Source organism: Bacillus rossius, chromosome 1, assembly GCF_032445375.1.
Source record: "Bacillus rossius redtenbacheri isolate Brsri chromosome 1, Brsri_v3, whole genome shotgun sequence".
Classification (NCBI taxonomy): domain Eukaryota; kingdom Metazoa; phylum Arthropoda; class Insecta; order Phasmatodea; family Bacillidae; genus Bacillus; species Bacillus rossius.
Genome location: NC_086330.1, coordinates 226,737,458 through 226,748,845, shown reverse-complemented (window position 1 = coordinate 226,748,845; position 11,388 = coordinate 226,737,458). Strand labels below are relative to the sequence as shown.

General features: G+C 36.6%; 1 protein-coding gene across 1 annotated transcript in view; it reads right to left on the bottom strand.

The window, feature by feature from the left end:
• Nucleotides 1-693: 693 nt before the first annotated feature.
• The window catches only part of LOC134527334 (protein espinas-like), a 1,109,625-nt gene continuing 1,098,930 nt past the window's right edge, over nt 694-11,388 (bottom strand). Inside the window, exon 9 of the mRNA XM_063359914.1 lies at nt 694-10,517. Coding sequence (XP_063215984.1) covers nt 9,872-10,517 — 646 coding nt within the window. The 3' untranslated portion in view covers nt 694-9,871. The remainder of the gene's footprint in view (nt 10,518-11,388) is intronic.

Here is an 11,388-nt window from a genome sequence, read left to right as displayed (position 1 = left end):
ATTTCAATATGAAATATCTCCTCAAATATTTTAGGAGAGTCTTCAAATAGTATCTTGTTTCATATATTGTTTTACTCATTTAAAAAGATCCTATTACAGCATTCTAACAATTCTTAATTTATGTAGACTTTAGACCACTTTGTCTTTATATATTGATTTTTTCCCCTGACATTCACAATATGCTTATTTTTTGTGACATGTTACCTTCCCCTATGAATAGCAGTAAATATAACTTTTTAAATACTGCAAATAAAGAAAAAATGATTACCTAAATGTTGATGTTTGAAAATAAGTTTCTCAAAATAACGTCTAGAGATCTACAGTTATTCCTTAAATTACATACATACATACATACATTCAAAGAGGCAATTGTTTTAAAAATCCACTAAGTTTTTATTTAAAACTGTGAAAAATTGTGTGGATGCTCTAAAATAACAGACCAAATTCGCTTGCCATCTTCATGACACGTGGGTCACTTCCACGTCCCTATGAGCTCTGCCTTCCTGACTTATGAAGAGAAGGCAAAACTATATTTTCCACTTATCAATCCCCACTTCCTCACCACCATGTTTAAATTATTTAAATATATGTATAGGATTCAACTACAGTTCTCCTATGCATTATGCAAGAAGTATTATTGATTGCCACATCTTTACATTGCATTAATATTAAACAATAATAAAACAAGTGATATTAGATTTAAAATTTTTATATAATGATTTAACTATAAATCCCAGTATCCAACACATTGTTACAATACAATATTTTGTACAAGTATATTACAGTGTTATGAATAGTTATTATTTTACAGAAATGTACAAAAAATTCTATAAAATATCTTTGGATGGGATAAGTTTATGGAAAAGGGACATTCGGCATCACAGTATTCTCTCTCTTGCCCTGAGACGAAACACACTTGCGAGACAAACACAATAGGTACAATATTGGAAGAACCCGTTACGTTGTTTGGCAACTGCAATGTTCACAAACTAAAACAGCCGAATAACAGGTACCTACTTTACAAATATCAACAAGCACCGGTCTTAGAACACTAATTTCACTTTCTTTAGAACATGCAAGTATAAATACTCCTTAACCGGTTTTCTTTTTTCACATTAATACTCATCATGCAATTATCCCTTTTAGAACACATGCATGTGTTCCAGTGGGTGGTGAAAAGTAAGCTAGGGAGTCATTCAGAACATTTCACTTTAAACAGGTAACATACACTCAGTTCGCATTGTGTAATTTTACAGCATGCCGGTAATGTTTACAAGACTAGGTGGCAGTACTTGAGCGCATGCAAACACTTTAAATACCAAGCTGTGAAGATAAATTCACTGTAATAATCTGTGTCATGACCAAGTGAGTCTATAAGTTTTGACAGCACGTATATTAAGAAAACTTTCCCAACACGGCTGTAGTACACATGAGCGATAATTAAATGTAAGTCAAAGTAATTTAAAGCTTAAGTTAAAAAAGTTAAGTAAGACAGTTTTGCCTTGAGTGTTTTAAAATAATTCATCAGCATTGAAATCTGGCATCGAAAGGCAATTCATATTGCAGTCAAAAGTAACATATCCCAAATGTTCTAGAATCATTCTCTATGTTATTCCCTACTATGTAGGTAGGTACCCATATTTATTCATTAATAAAGTGTGTAAATGCTTCCTTCTATATTTGTTTATGACTGACTAGAATGCCTTGTGCATGTATGTTTGGCAAACACTTCCTATTCGAACCATACCACTAGAGAGAAACCCATAGAGCAACCGACAGTCTAGTGATCTAGAGCCTTGTGTGTCACGTCACTATGTTGACAAACTACTGACGAAACAAACAACCCAGGAGTGTAATGCGGTAGCAAAACCAGAGGTAGCTCTTTCGTGACTTGGGGGGTTATCTCTCCTTCACAATAAGGCTGGATACTATATGAAATGTAAGGCAACATACACAGTGCTACTTCAACTCGGGGAGCTAACACCACACTGATGAGACATCATAAGCCAGGAGTGTAATACGGTAGGGTGGCCAGTTGTTCCCTTCCCCTAGAGGTAGCTTCCAGGTGACTTTGTGCTGGTCTCCCCTCCACATAGGGCAGGATACTGTGTGATATGACATGCTCCTACAACACTGGGAACTGTACGTTTGTTTATCAAGCAAAAACTACTGTATCGATTTTGATAAAACGTTTTGTGTTTTAAAGTTTGCGGTTATACTTAAAAACTGGTATATATTTTACCTCGCAATGGTGATAAGTGCCGGAGATACAACAGTTAAACCACATTTTTTCACAACCAAGTGCAACCAATATAAGGTGAGCTACAATTTCAAGTTAATTTATATTAAAGGGTGTTTAGTTTTGAGTGGCCTTTGCACTAGACGCTACGTTGGCAGAGCTGTAAGATACCATAAAGATGAAAAATTAAAAAAAATATATTATGAATTTCTAAAAGTTCCTTGAGTTTCCGTTTGTGTGTTTCTTAAACAACTCTAAAGTTTTGCTCCGATAGCTATCAATTTTTACAGTTGACCTTTAAAACACAAGATTTTAAAGAAATTACGCATTGAAGCGGAATTTAACTATTCTTGATGAAATTTCACCATTGCATTGTTGCTTTTTTTTTTTTTTTTTCTTGAGGTATCACAAGGATGGACATGTATAGTGAGCAGTGTGAGTTGTTCTGCTTACAGGCACCGTGCACGGGTCTGAACATCATACTGGTGGCGCTGCATAGTGTTTCACTTATGAACAACTTGCAGGACTGTCGCAACCCACCGATCTCAGGGACATGGTTACGATGGAAAATTCTTTCTATAATTGTGTTTGATGTTGAAATTACACGCTGTTTACAATTGATAAAATATATTATCATTTTAAGAATAGTTTACTGAAAGTGAAAAATATGTGAATTAGTGGTCATGTGAATGTCAACAAAGTAAAGAGAGGCGACTTTTCTGCATTAAAAGCAGAAGTGATCGAACAAAAGTATTTTTCTCTTACACCCTACCAAGTAACTCTTCATTTAAGTAATTTACATCCCTGTGTTTATAAATCACAATTTTTAAATTTTATTGTTTATTATTTTGTTTTTGTAAATTGATGGCAGAAGAAATATTATAAATAGAAAATGTCCTTGCCTGTAAAAACTTGGAAATTTCTGTAAACGCCTTACTGAAATCTTTACTAAATTAACAATGAACATATTTCAAAAACTGGCTTTCTATAACATGGGGAAAACCATGTTCGACTGACTGTAAAGAAAAGTATTCTAAGGTAAAGTGAATAAGTGACATATTCCCTCAGACAAATCTATAATATTCTGCTCCTACTTCTACTTTAGAATTAGAGGTCATTGCTGATATTCCATGTCCTTTGCGTCAAATATTGCAAACAGGAAATGCATGTGTTAGGAATGGGAAGGGACTAAAAGATTTCTGTAACAACATATAACCAGGCAGATTGTCCGGAATAGTTCTATGAAAGAAAACTGCACATGTCAGAAAGCAGAGAAAATTTTCACTTATTTGCAAAAAATTTTTTTGGCAGATTCTCGTTAAATTCTAGTTTCTGTTGCAGCACGAAATCTGAAGCACAGTCAATTATCAAAGAAAATTTTATACAATATAGGTGTACATTGTGATCTGATAGTTCATGGCTTTGCAGGAGCCTTGATTATATTGTAGTTAGCGGAGGGAGGGCTGAAAGATTACCTATTCAAAGTTAAGTGTGTCATTTTATGCAGGAATAATTGCGTAACAAGCAGTAGTAAATCTTAATTGTAATATTTATTTCCATACAAAAGGGAAAATGTTAAATTAAAGAATAATAATATGTCTTGTACCCAGTGTCAGATACTAATGTATAAAACAGGTATTGGTACATGTGATTTGTATTTTTACAGAAAACATGTATGGATAGCATTATAAAAGAACTTTACATTTGGTGAAAAATAAATTGATAAAATAGAAACATTTTTTTTACTAACTACTTACCTGCACTTGTTTCAGTTAATATAAAATAATCAAAGAAACATAATAATAATAACAAATGCCATTCATCACAGATTTTAGGTTACCTGTGTTTATCTATTTCTGTCTAGCTTTGTTTTCTCTTTTTATGTATCATATCTTCATCAAACTAATATAATGTTTATCTTCTATATGTGTTACATTATAATGTTTAAATTGTTGAATTTTTTGAATAATAGGAAAATAAAAACAACACACATGAACAAGATTGTTAACATATGGAAGAAGTTCAATTAATAGTCTGTGTAAAACGTTATACGATTTTAATTAGTTGAATGCACCTATCCACATTAATCCGACCACTGGCAATACTGTAAGTAATTTTCACTTCTTCAGCTGCTAATTTTCCATCATTAAGACATAGTGGTGTTTCAACAATGACCCCTTTGTTGGAGATGCTTGTTTTGTTTCCTTATGATTGTTTTGACAGCCATGACCTCTTCACCACATTATAATAGTCCCTAATCCATAATCATTTGTAATGAATCTGTCATTTTATCTTCTACCGAAGCATTTAGAAAAAAATAAAATCACAACCAATGGTTTCAATAACATCTGTTTGTATCGCACCTTACCTAGTTATTCATAATATAATCACTAATAGAACTTTCATAAACTATAATACTTATATATTTACTGTTTTTAATCTTTTTGCGGCTCTTTCACACCTCTCGAAAGCGTGTGATGAGGCAGCCTTCTTTTTATATTTGTTTGGAAATATACTGGGGATGTATTCAGGATTTTTAGGTTGTCTGACATTTTCATTCCAACGAATTAAATGAACACTGTATATTTTTGAAGCAATTGATTGTTGCGCTGGACTGAAGAAAAAAAAACCTTGACGGATATAATATAATAAATAAACAATTCATTCATAAATAGAAATATTTAACTTAATATTAAAATGAAAGCACACAGTTAGTAATGTTTTCCTTGAAATGAATGGTGATGGCAAAACCTTTTCCGAAAGTTAGTGGACCGTATGTAAAAAATTTATAACGGGGTATGACATCCGTAAAACTAAATAATTAATGTTTTGTTTTCTACATATTTGTTCGATTTTGTAAACAGGTGTGTTTGTTACATCACGGAAATGTATGAATTCTTTTACTTAAGTATTCAGACTATTTACAGTTTGTTTTAAAATATCTCCACTTTACTTTACCAACTAAAGAAACTATGCACAAATTTAAGAAAAATATATGTTTTCTGTGCCAGTAACATTAATTTCCACATAGATTGTGCGTAAATTAATGGACTTCCTAATAGTGTATACATACTATTTTAATTTTATCATAGATACTTTATAATCAATGTAGGCATACAGCTTTAATTCACAAATTTTCTTTCGTTCCTCTTCAGTTTTCCGCTTTGGGAATGAATAAAGAAAATATCTTATTATGTATTTCTGTAAGCATTACTGTACCTAACCACAGAGCAATTCATATTGCCTTTTTGCTTTTTATAATCATAAATATTGCTAACCATTTTGACGATGTCCCCTCAAGGCTGGTGATGCAACAGCAGAGAAGCGCGCACGGTGCCTATAGACTGCTGTAGCAAAGAATTGATCGTAGGCTAGTTCCCCCCCCCCCCCCATAAACTAAGAACATTTGGTAAAACATATGTGTTATACTAGAATGCTATCATTCAAATTTTTCACAGCTTCTGACTGATTTTTGAAAAAAATAATCGTGAACTTAATTACTCCATTAATTTTTCAATATTGGCAACAAATTGTGTTTTTTTCTGCGACAGCTATATTATAGGCCTATTGTTACCAGGATCCACAAAGAACATTAATATTCTAAGGATATTCCAATGATTTCAAGTTGCGATCTTGGAGATATTCCTCAGATATCCTTAATGTCTGTAGAGAGTAACACAAGTGTCCTCTGGTCCTCCATTATCTGCATTTGGAGTATGATATATGGCTACTCAAACATTTAAACCATCTCTAGAATATCAGGCACTTTATTCTCCACATGCATGTAGGTTATCTCACAGCTAAGGGCGACACTGGCTCACGCATCACACGTCTCTTCACCTCTAGGTGCCAAGCAGCGAGCTGACGTGCACAATTCTCGTTGGTGACGCGTCTCTGAGGGACTTTGCAATTGGGAACGAAAGGAATGAATGGGACAAGAGAGCTGCTTGTTCCACTATTTATGATTACGAACGTTACAGCCTGGTGAGAATATTGGTGCATCATTTTGGTAAATTTGGGATTTGTCAAATTTTAAATTTGTGTTGGCCAGAGTTTCTCAAATAATTAATATGGTGAGTACATTTTGCTTCAGTTTTATGGATGCTTTTTTTTTTAATGTGGAAAATATTAAAGTTTCAAAGAATAAATACGTATAAACATTCTTTTTGATGTCCAAGTAACTTAACGGTAGTTTTGCTAGCAGGGAAATTGAAAAGTTTTTTTTATCAATGTATATGTTTACTTGATTGAAACATAATTCACTGCACAGCAAACATCATCTTATTAGTAGTTTGATACAGCAGCAGGCTTATCGAAAGTCATTGCTGCCTGCACTCTGGTATTAGTTCCTGTTTTCCCTGCCTGTGTTCATCCACTGTATTTACACTGCATGGATTCTACTACAGGAAACTACACAGCTGCAGGTCTCAACCACAGTTAAACTGTTTCTGAAAATACTGTTGTATGTTGCCATAGGAGTAGAATGTCCATCACTCAATATAACTGCTTAATGAATGATACGGTTCAACAAAAATACTTAGACTGTTTTTAGTCATTCTCACATACTGTTATTAAATAACATACGTAACCTTAGACGTTAGAGCTATAGATGAATTAACGATAAACAAGCCACTGATTTTCTCCAGTTGTTTCCTTGCATGTATTCATACTCAATTATAAAATATATGTTTTAGTATGGTAAGTATATAGGTATGTTTCCATATGGTGAATGTTTTTGAAATAACATAGGATGTTAGCTGCTTTTTTGTGAAGAGGCAGCAGGGCTAACTTAGTATACTGTACCAAGATTAGCTTTGTGTGACTGTACTTTACAGAGACATACAGTCACTTATCATGGAGAAAAATTAACCAGTAGGTACACAAGTTCTCGGGGCACTTTCAGGCAGTATTGGTCAAGTCGAAGCACTCGTAAGTGAATAAAAAAATTCATTAAAAAATGCATATGTGAAACAGAATCTGCATGGCCACACTATAGTTGTTTCAAGCATACAGAATAGGCAACTATAAACTGATTAGCCTAAGGATGATCAATGGTAGGACAGTTGATAAAATAAGACTTAAGAAAAAGTGTACGTTCAGTCAATTGCTAGTGACTAGCCAATCGCCTGAAAAACAGACTGAGTGCTGTTTTCAGCGGCACATTATTGAAAGGTTTGAATTTGAACTAGTATAGTATTACTGTTTAAGAGATGTAGCAAAAATTTTTCTTGAACTATTGGTTAACATGTGCATTGAGGAAATCTGTATTTGCTTTCAATTTATATTAATGTTATGTATGACAATCAAACATCCACAGGTTCCCTAAAAATAACAAATTTCGTACTAAGGTAGCTACGCAATTATCTTTTACCTTCAAACATTATTTTATTATCCCTTGGACTATTAAGTCGTCGTATAAATTTCTTTTTGGACAAAAGTATAAGGTAATATTAAGGTGTTTAAAAATAAATTCTGATTAATTTTATATTATGAAGGTTTTAATTTTTTTTAAATTTCAATCACTTTTTTTTACGGTAAAGTTCATTTCACCAAAAATTGTTTCATCCAAAGGTTTTAGATAAAGTTTAGAAGTTTTACAATAAATTATAACCAATTTGATAGTATATCTATTAAAAAAGTAATAACTTTTTTGTTTTTCTACCCTTGTTATTTCCACCCCTTGCAGTAATGGTTTATTACATAAAACGTACTTTGATGAAAGTTTTCAACAATATTAAAAAAGGTAACAAAAAAAATTTGATAGAGTACATAATAGGGAAGATTTATTTATTTTCTTATTTCAACCCCAGGTTTTTTCAACCCCAGTTTTTTTTAACCCTTTGCAGTAATGGACTTCCAACATATATATAAAGATGATGTACAGTTTTAATTATTTACTTGATTACATTTTTTCTTCTTCAAACTTATAGGATGAGATGACAGTGACCTATGTAAAAAAATGTGGCATTTATCTTGTCCACAAAAATGTTATTTATTTACCACAATTTAATTTTATATATATCTATCAACTTTTGAGTTCATGATGGTTTTAGGGTCTATGGACCATAAAACGAAAAACTATATAAAAATTTTCTGGAAGTCAAACCATGGCAAAGGCTACAGGCTAAAGACTACAGGTAGCATTTATTTGAAAACTACCTAAAAACACTATCACACTTTCACGTAGTTGCATGTGTTTTGTAATGGCTATTACAAACATTTTATAATAGACAACAAGCGTAGAGATGTAGTAATGTGTATGTAGCCAAAACATAACAGAAAGACTCTACATGCAGTAACTTTATATGCTAGTAAACCCTGCAGAACAGAGAGATGTGCAGTAGCGGGTTGGAGGGGATTGGGCCAAGAAACTTCGCCAAGGCGCTCATTGTGAGATATGTAAAATTATGTCCACAATTCTGTTCTGTAAGCAGTATTGTCCAGTAACAACGGAAATGTGTTTACTTTGAACTGCAAGCACAAATTTTTGTGTTAGAAATCTCCTGCATTGTTATCATATTAATCACCAAAACACATTTGTAAAGATGTAAATGTATTCTCACCACAAAAACAAGGGAAATGGTGGAGGGCCATTCCCTCTCAGCAAGAACCTTCAAATTTCACCTGCAAGAAGTTATAGAGGAAGTGAGAGGAGCTGTGAGGGGATTGAAAGCGATTGCAGACGACATGGAGTTTGTTGCGGTGAGCAGGGAATGAGCATATGGAATGAGAATCAACAGCCTAAAACCACAGTGATGATGCGTAGAAGTAGAGAAGGTGGTAAAAGTAAAGCTGCAGGAAGTGAGAGAATAAACCTACCTGAGCTGCAAGTTCACGAACGATGAAAGAAAATTAAAGAAATAGTCGGCCGGATAGCTCAAGTGAAGAAGAAACTCAACTACGAGAAGATATTCTTGAACACAAAAACACTGTTTCCATCAGCATTAAGAAAACTATGCAGCAGTGAAGTTTGGACCGTCCAAGATGCAAAGGAAAGGAAGAATGAGTATAGTGAAGCTTGGTGTTATAGAAGAATGCCTTAGACAAGCTGGATAGCGAGGTTGTGTCTTTGAGGTCTGGAGAAGATGATAAAGTGCAAAGAGAGTCATAAAAGAACGACTCCTTCTCGGACACAACTTTCAGACCACTATTATTGAGGTAATACAGCAGGAGGACAACCTAGAACGAGCTACACTAAACAGGGTGCCGAATCCCAAACACAAAAGTAGAATAGAGTGATGCAACTACTGCAACCAAACAACCTGCTGGATTAAAACTAAGATAATAATTAACAATGAGTTTCTAGATAACTCTTTAGTCATTCCTCAATAGTTGATATTTCACCGCCACTAATATTAGCACATTCCTGATTCAGAAGTTATCTTCTCAGTTTGGAATAATTTTTAGAAGCTTGGAAATCTAATTTTAAATAGTGAAGTCATCTTGAATCTATCACAATCACAAATTTTCAACAATATACAAAATATTGCTTATTATAACATGCATCTATGTAGTGAAATATAGTTACACTACAATAATTGTAAGGTATTGTCGGTTTAATCAGTCGGAGCGCTAAAAAAATATCGGTACATCTGACAGTGGGGCACCAGTGCTGTGGGGCCGCAGCGGGGATCAGGAGAGCACGCAGTTCTTGTCGTCCCTCCTGGCGGGCGAGCGGGGCGCTCGAGGCGCCTGCGAGCGGCGCGCGCACGCCAGGGCGTCGTTGGGAACGTAGGAGATGCGCACGCCACCGTAGGCGCGCCGCGGCGGCAGCTCGTAGGCGCAGTCGTCGCTGCTGGAGGAGGACGAGCAGGTGGAGCAGCCGGCGTCGCGGCCCGAGTAGCTGCGGCTCCGGGGCACCGCCTCGCAGCCCTCGAACCGCACGCTCAGCTGGGCCTTGCGGCGCGGAGGCGGCGGCAGCTCGGGCATGGAGGCGGCGAGGCCGTGGGCGGGGTCCTCGGCGGCGGGCCACGCGTCCAGACTCAGGCTGGCGTCGGCGAGGTGAAGCGGCTCGCGGCTGCGGTCCCGCGCGTGCAGTAGCCGCTCCAGCTCCGGGCTGGCCGCCGCCGCCGCCGCCTCCGCGCCGCCCCCGCCGCCCCCTCGCTCCGACAGCAGGCGCTCCAGGTTCCTCTCGAGCAGCTCGCGGTCCAGACCCTTGCCACGCGGCGCCTCCTCCGCCTCCGGGGGCGTGAGGCTCCTGGAGGGCGAGGCCCGCTGCAGGGCGCGCCGCCCCATCTTGGGGGAGCGCGCGGGGCCGGGGCTCCTGGGAGGCTGTTGGCTGAAACACACCACTCCGCTCTTGCATCATGCACTTTATGTTACATGCATGGTGAGGCATCTAGCGTTGCCTCTCCTTTTATCCGAGTGTTATCGATGTGGAAACGTCTTAGCTCTCGTATACTGCATTTGGTAGCAGTAATTTAGGAATGGAACAGAAGTCGATTGGAATGGAAACGTGCTGCCATATGTGGAAATCTCAGAAACAATCGCTATTTTTTTCCTAACGTAGCTAAAACTAAGTGTATTTGGGAGTGGTCCGGGTTAGGGAGGTGCCTAAGTGTGTGTCAGGCCGAAGCCTATGCGGTCTAATCATGCAGGATATTAACCATGATAGCATGCATCGTGTGCTAGGAGGGGATTAGCTAGCTATGGCAGCGATTGGCGCCATGACTCACTTCCCCACTGACTAATCTAGACTTTAACTAGAGAATTTATGGCCAGATGAAACCTGCATAGACTGCTCTTTCATACAGGATGCAAAAAATCATGCATTAAAATCAAGCAGGTTCAATACAGGTCAAAGAAGGATGGTCCAGTTAGTAATGCTTCTAAATTTCAAAATCGGGTAGCTGACAAGCAGAGTGCTTTATGCTGTTGTGGACTGCCAAGGCTACTCTGCCGCCTCTATTGTCTCTGTCGCGCCTGTAGATGACAGTTTAAAATAGTTAATCTGTCAGGCGGTACTAGACGCTATTCATTTATCGCAGCTATTTTTATTTAATACATATTCAGGTGATTAATGGATTCCAGTAGTTAATTTTAATGCCACGTCCATTCCAGAATAGAAGGGAATGTAACTTAAAACTATTGGCCAGGGATCAAACCAAGGACAGGAATCAAGCAGTATATTGATTGTAAATTTATTTAAT